This window comes from Marmota marmota, unplaced genomic scaffold (genome assembly GCF_001458135.2).
Source record: "Marmota marmota marmota unplaced genomic scaffold, marMar, whole genome shotgun sequence".
Classification (NCBI taxonomy): Eukaryota; Metazoa; Chordata; class Mammalia; order Rodentia; family Sciuridae; genus Marmota; species Marmota marmota.
The window spans coordinates 12,156,358-12,180,021 of NW_026000222.1; the positions used below are offsets into that span (position 1 = coordinate 12,156,358).

At 47.1% G+C, this 23,664-nt stretch overlaps 1 protein-coding gene across 2 annotated transcripts in view; it reads right to left on the minus strand.

Moving 5' to 3' along the window:
* The window catches only part of Hydin (HYDIN axonemal central pair apparatus protein), a 380,287-nt gene that overhangs the window by 78,585 nt on the left and 278,038 nt on the right, over positions 1–23,664 (minus strand). For both annotated transcript variants that reach the window (XM_048792466.1, XM_048792467.1), the window contains 10 exons: positions 20,557–20,768; positions 17,550–17,684; positions 15,549–15,732; positions 13,066–13,207; positions 11,006–11,171; positions 7,161–7,784; positions 4,614–4,835; positions 2,259–2,467; positions 1,640–1,822; positions 725–844 (listed from right to left, as the gene is read on the minus strand). In XM_048792466.1, coding sequence (XP_048648423.1) covers positions 725–844; positions 1,640–1,822; positions 2,259–2,467; positions 4,614–4,835; positions 7,161–7,784; positions 11,006–11,171; positions 13,066–13,207; positions 15,549–15,732; positions 17,550–17,684; positions 20,557–20,768 — 2,197 coding nt within the window. The remainder of the gene's footprint in view (positions 1–724; positions 845–1,639; positions 1,823–2,258; positions 2,468–4,613; positions 4,836–7,160; positions 7,785–11,005; positions 11,172–13,065; positions 13,208–15,548; positions 15,733–17,549; positions 17,685–20,556; positions 20,769–23,664) is intronic.

A 23,664-nucleotide genomic window follows, 5' to 3' on the forward strand; every position in this document is an offset into this window, starting at 1 on the left:
CTAATGCCATCCATTTCCCTGCAAAATCCATGATTTTGTCGTTTTTTAGTGCTGCATAATACTCCATTGTGTATAAATGCCACAGTTTTTTAATCCATTCATCTATTGAAGGGCATGATCTCCATGTTGTTAAACCCTGTGACTGTCTATGCCTTCATCCTTCTGTCCTCTCAGTGCATTCAACAAAAATGATCCTTCTTTCTTCTCCTGGATCCATGACACCACCCTTTCCTGGTCTCTCTTAATAGCTCTGGCCCTCTTTCTCATCTCCTTTGTGGTTCCTCCTGTGCATGGTGAGGTTCTCTGGGGCTCCATCTTTGGTCCTTCTCTTCTAAAATGCTTTCCTCTTAGCCCATCTCATCTGTGCCTATGGCTTTTTCAGTCTTGAAGACAGAGCTCTCCTTTGAGAATCCAAATCATATATCCTATTCTCCACTTTAGGTGGCTTTTAGAGATATCTTTCAAACATCTCAAACTTAGCAGATCCCAAAGCGACCTCTTGATCCTACTCTTCAAAACCTGGCCCTCTCCCAGGGTTTCTCATTTGGTGGTCTTCAATTCATCTGGGTGTTTAAGCATAACCTAGTTATCCTGATTTGTGATTTGGTTCTAACTGACACCGAATCAGCTAAAGCTATGTCTACATTAAAAAAAAAAAATCTTGTACTATTCATAAGCCCAACCCAGGCATTTGAAAACTGTTTTAAAATAAGGGAACGCTTACTTATCTCTTGATTTTCCACAAAGGAGTGGTCCAAAGGAAAACTTCTCCAAGCTCATAATATACTGCTTAAAGATGACCTCATTTGGCTTCATGTCCTTCTTCCGCTGAGGGAATACCACTCTGAACCCAGGGGAGGAAGAGGTGAGGTGAGCTACTTGAATGGAAGTTCAACAACAGCACTTGATGTGTGTAGAACCTAGCGCTCCCTGTTCTGCAAAGGGGCCAAGTGTCTGAAGACAGTTACTAGTAATTGGAGGAACTTTGTCAAGGCTTTCCCACCCCAAGGGAGGACAGTAAGGTTTGCACTTCAGAGAAAAGATTCCAGGGGTATCTGCCACAACAAGGGCTGATAATAGAGCTGAACTGGGCATTCTGTTCCAGTGAGCCCAGCTAGAAAAATTTCCAAGAATCTCTACGGAAAACTAGTTCCTGGTTCAATGGGGCCCTTTGGTGAGAATTGCAAAAGGCTCCTCTGGATAGACATGTATAAAAGGCCCCCTCCTCCAGGGAATTAGCCCTGCTAGCTTGCTCAGCCAGGAATCTCTATGTGGTGCATAAACTGCACAGGGGTGTTCAGCTCAGAAAAAAGCCCACCCATGGAGATTCGCATGCATATTTGCATTATAAGATGAAAAAATCCTACAGCAAATATGAAATTGGTTTAAATTTGCATAACAATTAAATAAGCAAATTATCTTGCCCTCCCCTTTTACACTTGATCTAACTGAGTCTGGAACTCACTTGTGGCACCGTCCCATCTCTGAGGCTCTTGGTCAATGTCTGAGACACTGAGGCCTTGTACAACAAAAGGGTCAGGAATGCTGTACCAGTTCTATGTTATTATTAACAGCAGCCTTGTTTAAAGTACCATGGAGGAAAACGATAACCTTTTCTTTTGAAATAAAATACACTTACTTTGGGTCTTGGCAAATGTACGGGTAAGTGCAGACACCTCGGCAATAAAGCTGGTACTGGCGGCGAGTTCCGAGTATCTCAAAGTTAAAGGTTTGATCAAAGTTCCCCAGACTATTAGAAGAGAAGTGTACTCGGAGTGTCACCTCTCCATTGGCTGGCACGATCCATCGGAAGTGATTTAGCCTGAAATGACCACACAGACTTTTTTTTTTCCCCCACTTTGGTTACTGGGAACTGAACTCAGGGGCACTCAACTACTGAGTCACATCCCCAGCCCTATTTTGTGTTTTGTTTAGAGACAGGGTCTTACTGAGTTGCTAGTGCCTCGCTAAATTGCTGAGGCTGGCTTTGAACTATTGATCCTCCTGCCTCAGCCTCCGGAGCTGCTCAGATTATAGATGTGGTGCCGGGCCTGGCAACACACAGGCTTTTAAAGTGAGAGTGTTTCCTTCTGGCAAGAGAGGGTAGGAGAGCTGCCTGGGAGAGGCCCTGCCCTGCTGGGGTTAGCACTGCGGGTCACAGGGCCCCACAAGCAGCCCAGCCCTGTTCCCCTCTGGTGCTGTGATAGCTCAGTGTGGGGCTTCTGCGTCCCCCTCCCTTGGGCAGCCGGGAGGCCCACCTGATGAATTTCTCCTGAGAGTGCTGCCCGCTGAAGTTGTTCTGGTCCATGTCGGTCAGGGGCGTGATGATCCCAGCAGGCCCCCCAGCAAGGCCCTTCCTGTTGAAGGCCATGCGACGTTTTTCCTTCTGAGTCTCACGGGTTTGTTCTGGTTTTTCTTTTGTTTTCTGTCTTCCCCCCTTAGATGAGGTGGGCTGTTCCTCTTGGACCTTCATTAAAAATGAGCACAGGGTCTTAAATACTCATCTTAGGTACACACCAGCAAAGATGGAGATTCCCCTGACTCGTCTGCAGTCTGGGGTGGGGGTACTGTGGGTGCTGCTGCGTGACAGGTGGGGTCCAGCCTGCCTGCCAATGATAAGACCTTGCTCCCCGAAGAGGAGGCTGAAACCCCAGAGAAAACCTGAAGTCGGCAGGGAGGCTGTGGGACCAGGATTTCAGCCCTTGACAGTACTCAGCCCACCCATAACAACAGGGCTTCCAACTTCTTTGGCATTGCGAGACCAGCTGTCTTGTTCACTCAACATCTCATCTCCAATATTCTGTTGGCATATTTTATTCCCGGTCATCTCCTCTCTCCTTCTCTTTGTTTTTAGGATTTATGCTGTTTAAAAAAATCTCTTACTATTATATGTTTATTCTACTACTATTGAAGTAGTAGAATAAACATATATTTAGTATGTCACTTTTAATAAGAAGGTTCCATTTTTCTAGGGGTATTTTCATGTTTCTTGACTAATTTTTTTTTCTTTTAATTTATTTATCACTTCTAACTTTTTATTTTAGAAAACTTTCAAAGTTGAAGGCCTAGTACAGTCATAACTAGTTTTAACAGTGGGTAATATTTGTTTATTTATTTTTGGTACCGGGGATTGAACTCAGGGGCACTTGACCACTGAGCCACATCCCCAGCCCTATTTTGTATTTTATTTAAGACACGGTCTCACTGAGTTGCTTAGCACCTTGCTTTTGCTGAGGCTGGCTTTGAACTTGTGATCTTCCTGCCCTAGTCTCCCCAGCTGCTGGGATTACAGGCGTGTGCCACCAGGCCCGGCTGGTAATATTTATCTATTTCATCCATTGTTTTTCCTTTGGAACCATTGAAGGTGAGTTGCAGATGGTAACTCTTTGCCTCTAAGTACTTCAGCCTGTGCCTGAGATCAAGGACTACCTTGACTACCATAATACTGTTACAGCATCTAAGAAACTGAACAATAATTCCAGGCTATCATTTGGCATACAGTCCATGTTAAAATTTTCCTATTTGTCCCAGGCATTTCTTTTTATAACCATTTGCTCCTATATTGGTTATCATGAAATCTATTTAGTATCTTTTTTTTTTCTGTTTGTTTTTGTGCTATAGATTGAACCTAGAGTTTAGTATCTTTAATCTCCAGCCTCCTACCTTGTCCCAATTGTCCTGACTCTTTGGAGAGATCATATCTATGTTCTTACAGTATATTTCATACTTTCAATTGTTCTGACTCTTCTCACAGTGCCATTGAACTTACTCCTTTTCTCCCTCTATTTCCTGTAAATTCGGCTTAAAAGCTTGATTTGACTCATAGGTGGTACCGGGCACTTTATGCTTCAACACTAGGTTACAGATGCTAGGACAGTGCCGCAGAGTACAGGTAATTTTATTTTCTCTCTGCAGAGGTACATAGTTCGTGGGAGCATGTGTGGAGAGATTAAACTTTTGGGCCAGTGTTTTCAGGGGATAAAAAAATACCTCTATAATTTTAATATCATATTATTGCTATCATATCTATTTCCCTTTGTGATTTATTCTACTAATTCTGTATAATTTTCTTCTATTTTTACATGATTCTATTTTGATTATATCTATTTTTATTCCAACTAGAATTTATTTTACTATAGTATCAGGTAAGGAGATAAAAAGTGACTTTACTCAAAATATCCAATCTTTCCATCTTAATCTCTTTAATAACTGATTCTTTTCCTGGCTGTGTTCCCTGAATTGGAATCTGTGGATCCTTGTATTTTTAGGCACTGTGTAAAGCACCTTAGCTTCATAATACATTTTTTGGGTATCTTTTTAAAGGAGCTAGTTTTGCTTACTTTTTTCTTGCAGTTGAGCTTCAGAGTAATGTAACCAGTTCCTTAGACCCTCCCCTGGGGACTGGAAAGGTTGGAAGGTCAATCGCCATTATTTTCAGCCTCCTCTTGGGAAGCAGGGCGAGTCATATGCAGGGAAGGTGCAGCCTGGAGAGGCTTGCACAGGATGGCAGAAGGGAGAGGGAGGGTCAGGATTTGGCCACTTTGGGGTGGTGACCTTCCTTCTGCCCTCTGAAGTCCTGCCAAGGTCAGGAGAACCAGCAGCAGATGCTTTACCTTTGGAGAGATAGTGTTGGTGCCAAGTTCAAATTCTGCGTCTGGTTCTTTCTTTTCTTCTACCAGGGAGACCTCATCCGTTGGTGGAGTCACAAACACAAAGTGTTTCAAGATGTCAATGGTGGCGATGGGTTGCCGCTTCACAGGGTAGGAGATGATAGAGAACAAGGCGGGAGGTGGGATGGGTGGTCCAGAGGACCCCAGACCCAAGATGTCCAGGATCTAAAAGAAAGGCCTGATTACTTTCCTATGCAGAGGCCAGGCAAATCTCAACCACCTCCTTGAGACAGCAGGAGTGGCTCACCCCTACCCCCCATCCCTCAACATTCTTGACGGACACACCTGCAATAAGAATGGTTCAAGAACAGGCATCAAGGACTTTCTGAACAGCTCTGCAGGGATTTCTAGACCTCTGTACCCTAGACAGACTGTGGGCTCCCTATATTTTCTGTAGTCTTTGCTATGCTGTATTGTGACTGGTTGATGATCTGTCTTTGCAACTTGACTGTAAACCCCATTAGGACAAAAACCAGGTTGACATGACCCAAAACCTAGCACCAATCTGCATGAACAGACCAGCTGGTAAGTAAGGTTCTGACGCCGACAATGTAGAGTTGCTTCATCCATGTTCATATTTCATGCTTCTATTTTCTTTCACTTTAAATGCTCTTTCCTTTCAAAGGTGAAAGAAAGTTAGGATGGGAGCAGGTCAAATAGAGCATAAAACAAAAAATCCGCCAAGGATTCTAGGAATGCAATAAAGGATGGGAATGGAGAGAGGTCAAGAAGAACCTTGAGAGAGAAAATGTACTCCTACAGCATCCCAGTCATCTCTGATACATAATGCACGAGCAATTTCCAGAACAGATGAGTTGAAAATTGACTTCCCAGCATGCAAATATCATCAGAATAAGCAGGCTACACCCATACTAATTGTTTTCATCACAAAAATAAATGCTATTGAGTGCTCAATCTATGGACCAAGTAGCCTGTTAGGTCTAGCAAGTAACCACTGTTATGTAATCACCCTGTGCCTCTCATCCCAGGGGCCAGGAGCTGGACTTCCCCCTCCACACACCGTCCCAGTATTTAGAATGTCTGTGAGGAAAGCATTGAACTGCTGGTACCAGTTATTAAACTACCAGAGCCAGGAGGTTCTCCAAGCAAGTCTAACCTATGACTTCGGATGTGAAGGGTATAAAGCAATACAAGGAGATGTTCTTGGCTGTCGGTCTTTTTCAAAAGGTGTATTTTTGGAAAAAAAAAATCACAATTTCTTTTGTATTGAGGCAAAACTGTGAACTGAGCTGCTGGGGTTTGTCCTCCACAGACTTCTCCTATGGCCCCACCTTGGACCACTATGGGAAGACTTGTTGTGAGGCCACATCATTTGAAGTCTGCCCCTTTGGGGATTACTCTCCACTAACACTTGAGTATATGTAACCTTCTCCGGCTCCATTCTCTACTTTGAAACATTGTACCTAGTTTCTGATAAACTAATCAGAGGTCAGAGAACATAAGCTCCTCCTCTCCCCTGCCAACTCTGGCCTGCTACTTGTTTTTTGTAAATAAAGTTTTATTGGACCATAGCCATATTCATCTGCTTACATATTATTGAAGGCTGTTTTCACCATCCCAAGGCTGAGACGAATGGATGTGATACAGAGTGTATGAACTACAACCTAAAATTGTACTTTCTGGTCCTTTCCAGAAGGAAACCTGTTCCTATGACATAGGTATTTAGGATAAACAGAGAGATACACTGAATCTTAAAGGAAGCGCCCATGAGCCATTGAGATGCAGAAAGCACAGGTGGAAATCTTGAGCAACAGGCCCTTGGCCCATGCTCTAAAACAAGGGAAACACGTATGTGCAGGGAAAATGGACATGAAATTGTGCAGCTCCATCCTGGCCTCACTTCCAGTCTGGCTCCTGATACAGCCCTGCTATAAATATTGGATCCCCAGCCCAAGGCATCTACATTCCTAAATAAACCTCTGTCTATGCCCTTGTCTGGCTTATGCTGAAATTCTTTTCCGTCACATATGTCAAGAAGCCTGCTGATCCTGACTTGAATTTTCCTGCCCCTCTGGGAACTCCTCAGACCCTTCTCCAGAGACATCTCTTTTCCCAGGACACATGGATAAAAGGTATAATATACCCCCTATGCCTCCACTGGCCAGGGTGGTTTTCACAAATGCAGGCGGAGAAGGGTATCTAATAGGATGGTTTCTGTCACTGTGGGAGGCTTTGGGGGAAGAGATTTTGGAGTAGAGGAGTCACTTGCCTTGCCATGCCATAATACAGTGATGAAAACATCAAAGATGAGCAGTACGGGTGGCTGTGAGGTTTGATAGAATACTAAGACTGGTGGGACTTTCTATGGATTTTATTTTGCCAATGCCCAAAGGTCCCTCTAAGTCATTATTGTCTTTTATCCCGGGAGCATCAGAGATGAATCAAATTAAGGGATGAGGATCTTCAACAGGAAGGACCGTTTGGACGGGGCAGGGCGGTACCTGCTGCCTCATTTGTTACCACTCCTACCTGTTCGGCCTTGGGAAGCCTGTCGTTCTCCAGGGCCTGCTTCCAGTTCAAGCCTTCGGGGTCCGGAGTCTGGATGTTGATGAAGGGCACCCCCAGGTCCTTCTTGCCCTCGTGGTCTTCTTCCCCCTCCCCCTCCCCGTCGCTGCGCTCCTCCAGGGCCCGCAGCTTCTCCAGCCGCTCCCTCTCGGCCTTCTCCCTCTCCAGCCGCTCCCTCTCGGCCTTCTCCCTCTCCAGGCGCTCCCGGTCCCGGTCCCGGTCCTTGCGGCCCCGCCGCCCCGAGGGAGCCTGGCGCTGGTCATCGGGCTCGTGGGGCACCTCCTCCATCCCTCCGTGAGGCAGCTGAACTCCTTGCTTGCGGTCCCAGAACACCAGCATGGCCTGGATATCCTTCAGGCTCAACTCATAGGCCTTGAACTTCTGGGCCAATTGCTTTTCAGAGTCCTTTGGGAAGTCCCCTTCACTCTCCTCTTGTTCCGGGACAAGAGGAACCCCAAACGAGTTGACATCGGTCATGGTTTTTTTTTTCTTGCTTTGTTCTTCCTTCTCCACCGTTAGTTGCTCCCAGACAGAAATTTTCCTTTCTAGCGGCTCCATCTTGAGATCTGGTTTGCTGGAAGTAATAATCTAGAAGGTAAAACACAGAAACGAGGTTTTATACAGTTTACTAAGGGTGAGGAGACTATGTAAAAAACAGTAAGAGGACAGACATTTTTGTTTCAAAAGGTGGCCTCATAGGATCCAGGCACAGTCGTGCCTAGGAACCACTTTGGGGGGTTTTTATCTAAAATAACCATCCCGTGGTTCTTTCCCTGCTGTAGACTGGGCTGGGATCTGGTCCTGTGCATTCTGAGAAAGCTGTGTGATGCCCTGGATGTGTGCTCCTGGCTGACAGCTGCTGTTCTGAAGGGTCAACAGGAAAAGTCCTGCAAATCAAGCCTTCTGCACCTGCTCTCAGGTGCTCTGGAATAGGCCAAGTGTTGAGTCTTAGTTGCACTGCCTGCTGGCTGTGTTCAGTCCCAGCTGTACTGCTGGGCAAGGACTTCACTTCTCTCTGCCCCATCTGTATAATGGGGGAGAGTAGTACTGGTACTGACATTAATAACTATGCCAGAGACTGTTGAAGACTAAAAGTGTGGATACATATAAGCAGCTTGTGAGTGACTGCCGTGGAGTAAGGATTCTATTTAGCATGAAGTTATTAAAATTACACAAGTTTTGTGTATGTTGTGTATTGTTGGGAACAAATGGGAGTTTAGAATCTGGCTCTACCCTAGGCTTTTAGAAAACATTTATTTATTCAATGAACTGGGCATATAGAAACCACATTTAATCTTTTTCTTCCTTCCCTTTCAAATTTGTTTTGTAGGCTCTGATTTTCTACCTCCCCTGAAATCCTCAGGTAGGTTCCATTACTTTTTGGGTCATTATTTGGTGATGTCCTGTCTCGTCCAGTCTACTGGTCACTACCTACAGTATAACCGAGTGTCCCCCTTCCCAGTTACCACCATTTGACTCAGTTATCCTACTCCTTGGTCTATACCTAAAGGACTTAAAATCAGCACACTGTAGTGACACAGCCATGTCAATGTTTATAGCAGCTCAATTCACAATAGCTCAACTGTGGAACCAGCCCAGATGCCCATCAATACGTGAATGGATAAAGAAAACGTGGTGTATACACACAATGGAATATTACTCAGCATGAAAATATTACTCAGCATGACATTTGCAGGTAAATGGATGGAGTTGGAGAATACCATGCTGAGCAAAGTAACCCAATACCAACAAACCAAAGGCTAAACTTCTCTCTGATAAGTGAATGCTGATTCATAATGGGGGAGGCATGGGAAGAATGGAGGAACTTTGGGCAAAGGGGAGGGAGGGGAAGGAGGGGAGGGGGTGTGGGGGAGGAAAGATGGTGGAATGAGATGGACTTCATTACCCTAGGTACATGTACGAGTGCACATATGGTACAATGTTATATCATGTACAATCAAAGAAATGAAAAGTTGTGCTGCAATTGTCTAAAATGAATCAAAATGAATTCTGCTGTCATATATACCCAATTAGAATAAATAAATAAATTAATAATAATAAAAAAAGAACAGGGCTTTCACTGGAAACAAGAGCTCAAAGAATAGGAGTCAACCTTGTAAGTCCCTCAGAGAAGGAAGCTGAGCAGGCCAATGCTGGAGCTGTGGATCTGGACATGAAGAGGCTGCCAGACCCTTTGACGGGAGGGAATCATGGCCACCCCAGTCAGAGTAGGAAAGGCCGGGCATGAATGGGAAGCCAACCTGTGGAGCCTGCAGGTAGGGTAATTCTTGGAAATTCTGAATTGTGGAGGAAGGAGAGGAACAGAGTGCTGGGTCAGGGGGCTACCAGGTTGAAGATTTTTTTTTTCTTTTTTAAAGGGTGATTCTTGAACATGAGAAATCTTAAAATAAAGAGGCCGATGAGAAGAAAGACTGAGGCCAGAGCAGAGAGAGGGAAATGGATGGTGCTAAAGACCCAAGACCTGGAGCAGTCCTTTGGATGAGGAAGCAGGAACGTCTTCAGTTCTTCCCTTCCACCTGGATCTTCTTTCACTTCTGGAAGATATATCTAGTCTCAGCAGATTTTCCTGAGCTAGTGTTTACTCGCCAGGCTACTGCTTAGTCCAAGGGGGGGCCTTGAGAATTTCCCCGGGGAGTATGATTGATTGTTTCAGGCTAAGCTCAGATGATACCCTCGCTTGCCCCCAGATGGATGGCTGTTGCCCCTCCCACCCCACCCAAGGTCCACAAAGCATACGTGAAGGGATGTGCCCTGTTCCTGGTAGAGGGGACTTGCCAGGGGTGGGGGTGCTCAAGACGCAGTCACTTGAGCTGAGAGGATGATGGGAAACCCTCACTGAAGTTCCAACAGATTCCAGGTGGAGACTTTGGCGATGAAGTTAGTGGGCATAATTTGCAGTTGACGGTTTTCCAGATAGTCTTTCTTTTAATAGTGAATTAAATGCTGTCTTTCAAAAGCAAGTTTAGGAAGACAACTTCTGCACAGATTATTCCCACCTTTTTCCAAGTAAGAAATGGACACTGTTAATTGCAAAAAAGAATGCCTGACATACACACAGTGACTAAATTCTCCCTCCTGGCTTCATGAGTAACATCATGCAAGAGGGGTAGGAGTCAGTCCCTGGAATTCTCTCCTGGGTACCCTGAGAGGTCATATACTTCTCTCATGTCAGTGGCATCAGGCATCCTTGACCTGTGTCCACTTCTGTGTACTCAGACCCTGCTTCCTCCTCAGCTCTGGGTCTGAAAGCCAAATTCCTCTCCTCCTCTCTCTTCCCCTTTCTGCTGTGCATTCTGTGTGTTCAGCCATGACTGCCCCTGCGGCTGACAGCAGAGAGGGCCTCCCTGGTTGCTGACTCTCCTGCCCTGGGTCTACTGGGCTGCGGTCACTGTCTCACAGTCACCCACTTGGACCTGTCTGCACCTTGTCTCAAAGTCTGGCTTTAGCCTCACCCTTGACTGTTGTCAAGGAACACATGGGCCTCCTGGGGTTCCTCGAGGCAGATCTTTAATGCAGCCTATTTAGCCCCACTTGGGGTCCTGCAGCGGGCAGAGGAAAGAGCAGGGCTGTGGTCAGACAAAACTGCAGGTCCTGGACTGGGACTTCACCTCTGAACTGGGGATGGAGTTCACCTCTCTGACCCTTGCAGGGCGGGAGGGATGCCAAAATGGAGAGACAAGGTCCTCCAGCCTCTGCCCCCGCCAAAACCAGACACGTTGGGCTGCTTTCCAGAGGAGGAAATGTTCTGGGCCGGGTGGGAGGTTATGTGCTGCTCCGAGGACGGCTACCTGCTTGTTTGGCACTGGAGGCTTCTTCACGGGGGGCTCCTCCTTCCCGGGGAGGCCTGGCTTGAGCTTTTTGATCCTTCGCTTCAGCTCATCCTCCTCCTTTTGTCTCCCGAGCTCCTGCTGTAGCTTCTTCTCCTGCATCTCCTTGGCCAGTCTCTCCATTTCCCTTCATGGAACCAGGCAGAGGAACAGAGGTCAGGGCCACCCGCCAGGCTCTGCCCACCTGCACTGCCCGGAGGAGGGGCCCTGGCCAGAGCTGCCTTGGGCATGAGAAGAAAGAATGGACAAAAGAAAGAGGGGAATATAGGAAGGAAAGGAGGGTCGGGGAGGGAGGAGGGAAGGAAGGGCTCACATCTATCTTTGAAAGTTCATGCAGTGAATTTCTGATTAATTAAACACAATTGGAGGAATTTTCAATGAATCTATTTCTATTTCCATCTCCTTTCACAGGAGAGCGAGACAAGAGCTGAATTAAGCTGGACATTATTATGTTTTAAATTTTGAGACAGGGCCTTACTTAGTGGCCCATGTTGGCCTCAAACTCACGATTCTCCTGCTTTAGCCTCCTGAGTAGCTGGGATTACCGGGTGCCCTCCATTGCACCTGGTGAGCTTGGTCTTTGAAAAACAGCTTTCCAGGATTGCTCTGGCATTAGTACAGGCGTGACCCTGCCTCTTGTACTGTTGCATTTGGTGCTGAGACAACAGGTATGATGTTTTTAATGGCAGTCCCTGCCATGGCTGACTTGGAGCCATGCTACTGGGTCTGAAAGGCACATTGCTCTCCTCTTTCTTTGCCTTCCTGCCATGCATCCTGTGTTCCATCTCGCCTGCCCCAGCTAACAGCAGAGAGGGCAGCACACTCACACAAGTGAGGGAACAGCACTTCAGACACTATCTAACCCTTCTCTTTTCATCTCCAGGAATCTCTAGGTGTTCCTGGTTGCTATAGCTTTCTGCCCACTGAGGCTAACTCAACATCCTCCATGGTGTGTGTGTGTGTGTGTGTGTGTGTGTGTGTTTACATGTGTGAGAGAGAGAGAGAAAGGCAGGGGAGGGGGAGCGAGGGGAAACTCATTGTTGAGCTTTGCAGATCAAATTTGCATTTCCTAAGTCCCCCATAAGATGACTATCTGAAAGCAGCAGCCCTGGTGAGCACAGTTTCCTTTGGAGTGGGCTTGTTATATCGGGAGGACTGGCATTCTACAGTGGACCATGTGAGAGAAAGGAGAAGGGTACACTGAAGGGGCAGGGAGCCCATAAAAGCTCTTTGGAAGTTAGTGGGGGAGGAGATGGAGGGAGAGGAAAGGAGAGTTATATGGACCTTAGGCTCTTCCCCTTTCCATCGTTAGAAACCCCCGAGAGTGGGTGGACTCTTAGCCTTGAAGTGTTTGAAGTTCTGAGGGCAGAAATAATGTGTGTCCCAGTGTCCCCCTGAATCTCTGGGCTAGTGTGAGCTGGCAGCCCTAAGTCTCACAGGTGGGATGCAGGGATCTAGTTATTCCCCTGTGGTCCCCAGTGAGAGGCACACAAGGTTGCTGAGCTCACTGGCTGTGAGCCTGCTGGGAGCTGCCAGGCCGAGGATCACATGGGGAGGCAGCCAGACCTCAGGGATGGGCAGCACCGTAGGCCAAGACGGGGTGTAGGAAGCAGGAGAAATGACTGGGTTCTAGGGAGCAGCCACTGTATTCATAAGAGAATCCTGGGTCAGCTGCTGTGGGTACCTAGGCACAGGGCTGATAAACCACACCCAGGGTGCACTGTCAGGGAAGCCAGCAGGGCCCTGGGATAGCACAGGGTGGCCATGATATTACAGAAACTTTCTGCTGACCCCAAACACGCCCAGGAAGAAGGAAAGAAAGGAGAGTGGGAGATACTCCCCAAACCTGCAGCAACCATGTCCCCAAGGGCCAGATGAACTCTCCTGTTCTCCCCCTGGGTCTTCTGCGGCAGCTTCTATCCTCCCAGAAGATGACCCAGAACTGGGACCACAGTAGCCCCAGTCTCCCTATGAGTTCATCCCGGGGGACAGCTTCTGCTCTGGCCAGCCCTGATTCCCACCTCTTCTTTCTCTCCCGGAGTGCATTCTGTATCTCTCGGTCAAACATGATTTTCTCCTCCTCTGTCAAAGCGTCATATTCTTCCTCATCCATGTTTTGGAGACGGTCCTTCTCTTTCTGAAGAGCTTCCCTGTGTTTGCTTTCTGGGGGGGAGGGGACAGAGAAAGGAGGGAGGTCAAGTTCTCCAGTAGCTCAGCTCCCATTCTGCACAGGCGGTGACAGTGACAGGTGGCAGGTGCCGTGGCTGGCACTCCCAACCCCTGCTGGGACTTCATTCCCACAGTGTCAAATTTAGGTTCCACCTGTGGTGGGTGGAATAGTGGCCTCCAAAGATGCCACGTCCCTGTTCTAGGAACCTGCTTTCTGTGGCAGAAGGGATTTCGCAGATGTGATTAAATTAAGGATCTTGAGATGGGAGAGTTATCTTGTTTATCTGGATGGGCCCAAACTATTTGCAAGGGTCACAGCATCTCCAGAGTTGGAGGTGACATGACAGCAGAGGCAGAGTGAGATGTGACAATGGAGGCAATGGTCAGAGGGCTACAAGGAAGGGACCTTCACCCAAGTAATGCCAGTGGCTTCTAGAAGCTAGGCAGAGAAAAGTTCTGCCCTACCACAGCCTCTGAAGGAACACAGTCCTGCTAACACCTTGACTATAGCACTTTTGACCCCAGAACTGTAAGGTAATAAATCTGTGTTATTTTATGTCACCAAGTTTGTAGTTGCTGTGGCCTGATGTTTGTATTCCCCTATGATTGGGTACGAAAAGCTAGTCCCCAACAGGACAGTGTTAAGACACGGGGTCTTAAGGAGGTGATGAGGTCATGTTTAGGAGGTGATGAGGTCATGTTTAGGAGGTCATGAGGTCATGAGAGTAGAACCCTAACAAATGCAATCAGCATCCTTATAATAGAGGCCCGAGGGAGCTCGTTTGTCTAGCTACCATGTGAGGACTCAGCAAGAAGATGCCTTCTGTGGCCAGAAGATGGCCTTCGATAGATGCTGAATCTGCCAGCTGGACTTCTCAGACTCGAGAAATGTAAAAAATAAGCTACCCAGTCTACGGTATTTTGTCATCGCGGCCTGAATGGACTAAGACAGTGCTCATCTATCACAGCAGGGGTAGGAAACTAATAAGCGCCCCATTGACTGCACCTATTTATGAGCATATGCCACCAAAGTGCCCAGAATGATACGGCTATTTGCAAACCAAGAGCCAGGCCCAGGACTCCACAGGGTGTGGAAAGGCACTTGGCTCCTGTCACCCTTCCCTAGCACAGGATTTCACCTTAGGGCTGTGCAGTTTGGAGCTTTGGACCCAGAGATCTGCATTTAAGTTTTTTTCTCTGCAACTTACCCAAGGGATAAAAACATGCAATAATAATATTTTCTCTTTCCTAAGGCTGTGGAGGATTAAATAAGGTAGTCTAGTGCCTCGCCCATTCATAAGTGTTTGATAAACATTCGATTTTAATAATATTGTTATGTAAGCTGCCTTAGGACTTTTCAAATGTCAGTACTGCAGGGAGAGGATTAGGTTGAAATGCTGTTCAGGGATGCCTCGTCACTTTCCTGATTTTTCTCTGATGAAGTACAAGGAACAGACTTCTGAGTTCTTTTTGAAGACAACCCAGTGTTTGTAAATATTTCTCAAATCAGAAAAGCATTATGATTTGTGTAGATTGTGCCAGAAGAAAGTGGAAAGCCCAAGTGAAGTGGCAGTAGTGTGTCAGGAAGTGAGAATTCTGGAGGGTTCTGCTTCCCAGGGACTGTGTTGTAGCAGCTGTCCCTAAGCCCTTTCCACACGGCAAAGCTTTGCTGGGTCTTCTTCTGACTAAACTGGGAATTTAAGCTAACTTTACTCTGTGTGTGTGTGTGTGTGTGTGTGTGTGTGTGAGAGAGNTGAGAGAGAGAGAGAGAGAGAGAGAGAGAGAGAGAGAGAGAGAGGTGTCATGGGCATAATGAGAGGAAAAAGTGGAGTTACCTGACCTGGATTTCCTATTAATATGCAATGTGACTTCATAGTGTTGGGCACACAGAGGGCTAAAATATAGAGGTTGTTTTGTAAAAATTAGCACCCCCTCCCAGTTTTACAGGAAAGGTACAATTGGTTTTGATCAAACCAGCAAGTAAATCACCACCGGATGGCCCAGGGGTGCTCTCCCCTGGCTGTTTGTAATTAGAGAGAAGGTGATGGGGTGTGGGGTGATATGGAGGAGAGAGAAAGGCACTGCAGTCAGGGAGTGGGTTCAGCCTTCTTTGCATACCCTCCAGCAGGCTGCTTCTGCCTCCGTCCCCTTATATTGGGGACATATGAGCCCCAAGCCACCACCCAGGACAGAGGTGAGGTGCCCCTGTGAGACAGCAAGTGTATCTAATCAGCTACAAAAGATCAGGGAAAAGGCTGGCAGAGCCTCAGGCCCTCTGGAAAGGAAAGACCCACTGGGCGGGGGAAGGGTGGCCGTGGGAGGCTGGGGGTCTTGCCTTCCTGCTCCTTTTTGGCCTTCTCCTGGGCCTTCATGGCTGTGTAGTCCTGGGCCATGTTGAGGACGTATATGTGCTCCCGGCTGCCGAGGGCCTTCAGCAGGCAGAGGAGGGCGGCAGGCGCGCTGCGGGCAAAGAGGGTGTCCAGGCCATCGAACACCACCCCGCGGAAGCAGTCATTTAGCTGAAACCAGAGGGGACAAGACAGTTACCATGGCCTCGAGATGGCCCCCTGCACGTGGAGAAAGCTGCTGTTCTTCTGTTGTTCTTTTCTGGTGCCTCATGGTTCTACAGACCTGCTAGGCCCCGAGGAAAAAACCAGAACCACCCTCTGCTTGCTAAACCCAAGGTGCTGTCATGAAACAGAAGAAAAAAATAAAAATATCTAATCAGCTACAAAAGATCTTTCTGGCACATTATTGTAGAGAGCAAAAGATTTATTCTGTCTCTCTAGAATAAAGGAGCAAACAAAATGTTAAAGTGATGGTCTGGGAAGATCCACGAGGTATACGAAAACAACATGCAAAGGACAGATGTCCCCACGCACCCAACGAATGACAGCCAGCAAGAGCAGCAGCAGGTGGGCTGTTCCTGTTTTTCTCAGTGGTCTCACTGCTTTGGGTGCAATGAGTTTTGTAACACTAGTTTTTTTTTTTTTTTTTGTATCCGGGGTTGAACCCAGAGGTACTTAACCACTGAGCCATATTCCTAGCCCCTTTTAATTTTCGGAGACAGGGTCTCATTAAGTTGCTTAGGGACTTGCTAAATTGCTGAGGCTGGCCTCAAACTTGCGATCCTCCTGCCTCAGCCTCCTGAGCCACTGGGATTACAGACACTCACCACCATGCCCCATGGCATACTAGCCTCCACTGCACTGCAGTAGTACTCAAAATGTGGCCCAGAGACTGGCCACCACTGACTAGGAACTGAACTTTATGCTTTTGATGAGACAAGAAGCTTGTGTCACAATGTAAACCAATTATATCACTGAACACACTAGCTCAGCTGGCAAGACTCTGTAGATGAGGTGTAAGCTCTACATCTTATCAAAGACCAGCTCTCTGAGCAGTTCAGTGCCATTTGGGTTTCACCATTTCTTACCCCTAATCTGGGTGCACAAAGTACTTGAAGAACTATTAGAGCACTTTGCTCAAATCAGTGGAGAGTGATAGCAACTTGAAGGCAGTAGCAGCCCAAACCTTGACATCAACCATTTCTGGTTTATGATGTTCTTTTTCTGTTATATTTAAATGTGCAGTTAATACAGTGGCCCAGTTGAGAAGTCAAAAAAAACACAACTCCAGGGCCTGGTGAGCAATTTAGCTCCCTGCTTAAACACTGTGAGCAGCAGAACCAGCTAAAGTGATGCCCTCTCAAATCCTAATGATCTTGTTTTCTCTTAACTGCAAATACTTATGGGAATCATTTTTTAAAAATGAAACAGTGCTGGTTTCCTGATTTTAAAAGCAACATATCATCATAAAACAATTCATAAATGTGAAAGACTGAAAATCTGGAATTCTCCTACCCAAAGATAACCATTTACTATGTACTTCAAAAGTTTTTACTATGTACAAGATACACATTTATAAATACTTACACAGAAATGTGGTTTGGGTTTATATACTATCTCATAATCTACTTTTTTCACTTAATATTTTCAGAGCAATTAACATAGCTCCAAATTCTAACTTTTAAGGGCATCACATTATAATGATGCACATTGCAATTGTAACTCATCACTCTAAAATGTGTAATTTTCTGCTCTCTGGTTCTAAAGGGGAGGGGTTTCAGGCTATAGCCTGGGCTGTGGTCAGGGACTGGCGAGACCTGTCAGAAGGTCTGATGAATGACTGTTGGGGGTGAAGAAACTCATCTTTCCTCTTCAAGGCCCCTGGGTTCTGAGCTGCTGCAAGTGGCTGGTAGCCCAGAATCTCAGCTCCTAGGGACAGTGTGTGAGTGGCGAGTCCTACAGTGTGATGCAGGTGGACATGGACGCACCTGTATCCGTTCGGCCAGGATCTGCGTGAGAAGCTCTTCAGGGAGCACACAGCTCATCAGCCCGGACTCACCTCCGATGCTGGCGCTGACGCTGAGCCGGCGCTGGGTGGGCCCGAGGAGAGGGCTGTAGGAAATCTGTCGAGGGGTAGAGGAGCAGGAGTGAGAATCCAGCTAGGTGTCTTGGCAAGCCATGTGACCTTAATAATAAAAATCACAATCTTTGTAGACTCCTGTCTTCCTTAAAGAATTGCTGGGAGATTCGAATGGGAATATTTTGAGAGGTTCTTAGGTACCTCCTGGACTGCATCCACTTGTTCATTCACTCAACAGATATTTCCTGAGCACCCATCATGCACCAGACCCTTCTCAGGAACCAGAGATCCAATAGGAAGCCAGGCTGGCAATGGTGCTGCCGTTCTCATGGGAGTGAGAGGACAGCTGCCGGAATTTAGCCCTTGATAAGGGAGGAGGGGACCAGCCCTGGATGAGAGCAGAGGCAGCACAGAGCCGCAGGGCAGTGCAGTGCTGGGTGAGGCAGGAGGCGGGCTGGGAGGTGGGTGGTGGTGGGTGAGGTATTAGTCCTGCGCTTGCTGCTTTCCCCAGGAAATCAGCAGAGACCACAAACTGGGAAGGAGGAAGAGGAAGAGTGTCTGAGAAGTCAGGGGAGTGAGGACAGCCATGGATGAGTCATCTTGAATGGAGGACAAATTGACTAGGGCAGACCAAAGAGGCCACTTGAGATTTGTGGTCTTAAATGTAAATTAGACCATTTAGGGAAGGCATTTTCTCCATCCACATTCAGCTGCTGTGCAGAGAGTAGGAGAAATGGGTTTACCAGGGATGGGGGTTTTGCTTGGGTAATGTGATGAAGGGGAAGGCACAGGGAGTGCCCACAGGGCACTTGGCATCCGAATGGGGGCAGGAAGTCTGTGAGGTGGGTGGTAAGCAGAGAGAATGTGGATTGGAGGATTTGATGGGGCAAATTACTTACCAGAGCAAATCAGCTGGAAAGTTAGTTAGAAGATGGTTATCAGAAAGTAGGGTGTGCAATAGAGGGAGCTTGGGGTTCATGGGTGTCCATGACTCATATCTAGGAATGTGATCATGGTGGTGAGTAGCAGAGGAGGCCAGGGAATTGAGAGGCAAGAATGGTGGATTGAATATGGTTCAAAAGCTCAGGATTTCTAACTGGTACTTTCCTGGAAAAAAAGGGGATTTATAAATGAAGGCCATATTGTCATTAAATACCATGTTACACCTTTCTTCACATCTGTGACAGGACTGAACGTGCAGCTGCCGGAGGGTTTGTGATTTATGAGAGCTTCAAACAGACCAAGCAGCCACATCTCTGGGTAAAGCACTCTGATGGGGGAATTTTGTCGTCCAAACTGTTTTGAGGCCTGTCACACTGGAGCAACGAAGGCAGTCATTTTTCTGGGGCTGGGGGCAGGGATTTCTATCCTGGCCTTTAAGTTTCCTATTTATTGAAAGGTGGTTGGAGTCAGAATTGGGATTTTCTGCTACCTTTGAAGTTTTCTAAAAAGGCTTATTTTACTTCTAGATAGACAGAACAAAACCAAAGAAAAATGACTCTCCGTATCACCCTATTTGCAACAAATATATGAGTTTTAGATCCTGGAATAGAGTGTTAAAGAGATGGTGCTGGAAAAGAAAATGAGAAAACGGTTTCGGCTTTTAAGGTGTTAGAAGAAGGTGAGATGGAAGTAAAGATCAGAGGCACGGTCTGGCATGAATTCAGCCCTGGGGGATGCTCACCCAACCTGCAGGTGTCTCCCATGGAGACCTCCCCTCGTGCTCCATCCCCACCCCATCTAATATTCAGCCTCCTCTCTCTGCCTCTGAATGAGGGCTGCCGGGGGAACTTAGAGAAATGTTACAACTGTGAAGTTACACTTTCCAGTCTTGGTGGGGCCATTATCATTCTCAACTACTTTTCTTTTTGTCCACCACCAATTTCTGGTTCTGCTCACCACAGAAGAGACACTGGAGCTTTGCCACCCACCTCCAGCATGCTCTGCAACCCTGACCTCCTCAGTGCTTCCTGCAAAAGACTTCACCTCCTGCGCAAATAGCAGACACATTCGACAGACTTCTCCAACCTCCAACCTCCAACCTTCACCTTGCCTCTCCTGTCCTTAGCTGTGTCTGTTTTTACCCTTGTGGCTCCAGGGGAGGCTAGCTCCCTTCCCCTTCACTGCTTATTCTGGCCCTCCTCCCTTCTCCTGGAATCCCATTCCCTATTGGTGGATGAACATCTCATAGCTCTCCAGAAGCTCTTTAGGGACTGTTGTGCCTCGACTTCTTTACTGACCCTGAGTTTGCTCCTCTTGTAATGACGACTCTTTTTCTCCTTTCTGTCAAACATCCTAAAAGTCTGTACCCACTTGACTTCACTTTATCTATGACTCGTTAGCTCACCTCATCCCACTGTAACTGGCTTTGGCACCTGCTAGGTTGTCAAGATTGTTCTCTAAGTCTTTTGCCATGTTGATCAAACTCTGTGACTTCTTTGTGACTCCAAGACTCCTTCTGCAGCAATCCCATCACTTCAATGGTTTCATCCTTAACATTTCTTTGGTACTAGGTTGACCCATAGGGAATGGCTATTATGGGGTTCAACAATCGTTGAGTATTAGCCATTTCTTATGGTTCAACCTGATTCCTTTTATATGCCTCATTTGTCATTAATCTCAATTTATTGCAAATATTTGCACGAATGGCTCCCTCCCTCATCAGACTCTTCATCAGTGCAACCTCAGTGCAGGGACTTTGCTTTACCTTCACCAACACCTGATCCAGTGCCTCTAACATAAATGGCCCTTGCTGAGCACTATTCCTATTGTGGAAGAGGTGGTGCAGGGCCAGTGTTCAGGCTGGCCTGCTGAGGACACCCATGGAAATGAAGGGTGGCAGTCTAGATGCAGGATGCTGAGGAGGAGGAGGAGGAAGGATCCCAACCCTCCTTCCAGAGAGCCCTGATTTGTACCTGTGGTGTTTCCGACTGGTGCTGGTGATGCTGCTTCTGCGACCCTGAGCCGTGGCTTTCTGCCTTGCTTTTGGGGAACAGCAGACTTCCACGCACGCTCTTGGCAGGTTTAAATTCTGGGTTCACCAGGGTTATATCGGACGTAAGCTTCCCCGAGTTCTCACTGCTCAGTCGTGTTGCTAAGATATTTTGGTTTACAGCAGCCTCCTGGGCTATAAGGAGAGGGTGAGTTTTTATTAAAAGCCACCTGAGGGTAAGGATAAATTGACAGTGGGGTTGGCACCCTGGAATCTGCGTTCTCTTAGGATTACAAAGCCATCCCTGTATGCAGCCAACCAGGCTGGGAGAAGAGGCTCTGCCCACCAAGGACCAGAGGATGAGTGAATGGAGAGCTGGTCTTGGGATCCACGCTCTTTACTGCTCATCCTGGGGATAGGTCTGTGCCCACTCCCCCTTCCAGCCCAGAGGGTAACAATTTCTGAAACTGCTGATATGCTTCAGTGCTGCCCAGGAAACGTGGCACCTGACTTTTTGAGGTTTTAGGCAATGGTGATGTTATCGATAGCTAGGGTGAGGCCTTCTCTGACCTCCTTTCCAAGCAGAGCCACCCAAATGAACAAATAATAATAAAACAACAAGCATGTGCCTCTTGGCAGCCATGGCTTCAAGATTAATTTCTTCTTATTACTCCAGAACCCCCCTTCCAATCAGACTGCCACCCTTCCAAAGCTCCACCCACCGAGAAGCTCCCTTGCCACATTCCAATGTTTAAAAAGCTATTTGGAAAAACTCTTGCTGGGGTATCTTTGACCCTTGATAAGCTCCTGTCACCTCTGAGCCTCCAAGTCTCCAGACGCCCTTCACCTGCCAATACCCTGGTCTTGTCTCATTGTGTCCCTTGAGCTTCCAACTTCAGGATGGGCCACCTGTCCCTGAGGGAGAACAGGAGTACAGCAGATGCTTTTGACCTCCCTAGATGGGGTGATGGAGCTGTGTGCCCGGGAGCATCTGTGCTTCAGAAGCTCCCAGGAGACACGTTAAGATTCACTGCTGCTGTTGACCATTTCAGCAAATAAGTCTCCAGAGTTCCCTTGAGAGTTGTCACTGCAATTAACTCTGCTTTTTCTTTTTGTGCCACCCTCTCCATTCCTCCCCCAGGGAACTGATCACAGGTACAAGGACTCTATGTTGCATCTGGGGTGGGGGTGGGGACTAAAGAGGCTGAAGCCCCCATTGAAGAAGTTGCACCCAAATCCTGCTCTAAGTGTAGAAGTGGCAGGTCCCATGTGTACCCATGTCCTGTTGCCCCCAATTCCTCCAGGCTCTGCCTGCCTCCTTCAGAAGCAGTGCCACCAGTGATCTTGCCTTGCAATGACTACCCTCCTGCTTCCTGGTACCTGCCCACTTCACTGTGTTTTCTGCTCCTCCCTGCTCACCCCCTGCCTTTCACTGACTGCTGTGGAATCGCTTCTATGGTCTCCATATGCCTTTTGCCTTCCCCTGTCCACAGCATCCTTCAGGACAGAAAGCAGTTCTAGACATAATTCTAACAAAAGTTCTCATTTGACACTATTTCTTTCAAACCATCATCTTCCACCTCTTTTTCCTTCCCTCCTCAATTTCTCAAAACAGCCGTCTAGACCAGCTCTGTTTAATAGACATAATAGGAGCCACATATGTATTTTTTAAGGTGATTAAAATTTTCTAGTAGCTACGGTAAGAGTAAAATTAATTTTAATGATATGCTTTTATTTAACTCAATATGTGAAAAAGATGTGACTATTTCAATGTGTGAACAACATGTAAAAACTATTACGGTGTCATTTCACACGACTTCTTCAGAGTTCCAGTGCGTGCTGCACACCTGGGTTTGGACTAGCCTCTTTCAAGTGCTCAGCAGCCCCTGGGGCTGATGGCTTGTTTGTCACAGGCAGGTTTGGGACTTAGCACTTCAGCATGACCTGTTGACTCTAGAGCAGACAGCGATTGGAGATTAGAGCTCAACCTCTCCATTGCAGGGACTCCCAAAGGCAGCCATGGTTTCAAGACTGTGGAGTCCAGTGGCGTCCCACTCTGGGTTCCTTGAGTTGGAGCCTTCAGGGGTCTCTGACTCTGCTTACTGATTCAATAGCTTCTCATAAATCTTAGTTACATGTTGATTGTGTGCCTGGCCCTGGTCCCGGTGCTGGGAACACAGTAGTGAGGAAAATGAACACAAACGCCTGCCCCCAAAAGTGGACTCTTTTTTTTTTTTTGCGGTGGGGGGCAGTGAAAAATACAATAAAATAAAATAAGTAAAATAAATTATAAGTTACTAGAGATAAGGGTTGTGAGAACAATGAAACAGGAAGATGTAGAAGCCCCTCTGCTCCCCACTTCCTGAAGTCTCCTTCACTTCCCTGGTGTGCTCCAGAGACCCCCGCGGCTTGCCCTCACGCTGCCGTCTCTTCCTTTCCTGGGTTTTCCTCCACCAGCTCCTCCTAAAATGACCTCTTCCCTAGTAGATGAAATCATTCTGGGTTGATTTCATCTACTCCAGTGGTTGTGCCTCTTCTCTCCCTTAGGAGACTCCCTCACCTCTGTCTCTAACTTGACATTACTTTCTCAGATCAGGAGCTCAAATTTACTATTTGGCCCCAGACATTCACACAGCCCCACAGATCATGACAAAATGCAGTTTATTTCATGGGAAAGGAAACAAAAATCAAACTAGAATGATGACATAGCTGGGGATTCTCACTAAGAGTTTCTTATTTTAGCTTCTCAGCAAAGAACCTTCCATTGCCATGAGCATCCCAAGCAGAGATACTGTGGGAGAAGACACAACTGAAAGCCCAGCCAGGGGCTGGGGCACATTGGGACACACTGTTCACCTATGGAAATAGTCACATTTTTCATGTTTTTCCCGACCAGCAGGCACCGCAGCACTATTAGGAACCACGTCATGTTGTTATGACTATATGAAAGGGTCCACCACCTTGCAGGTACTCTTGCTTCATATTCAATATATTTTCCCATTGGGAAGCTGCTTTCCTGCCCTGTAGGTCCCTCAGATGACCTGATACACCAGGCCTTACTACTCTGGGATCCAAAAACTCCATTCATGTA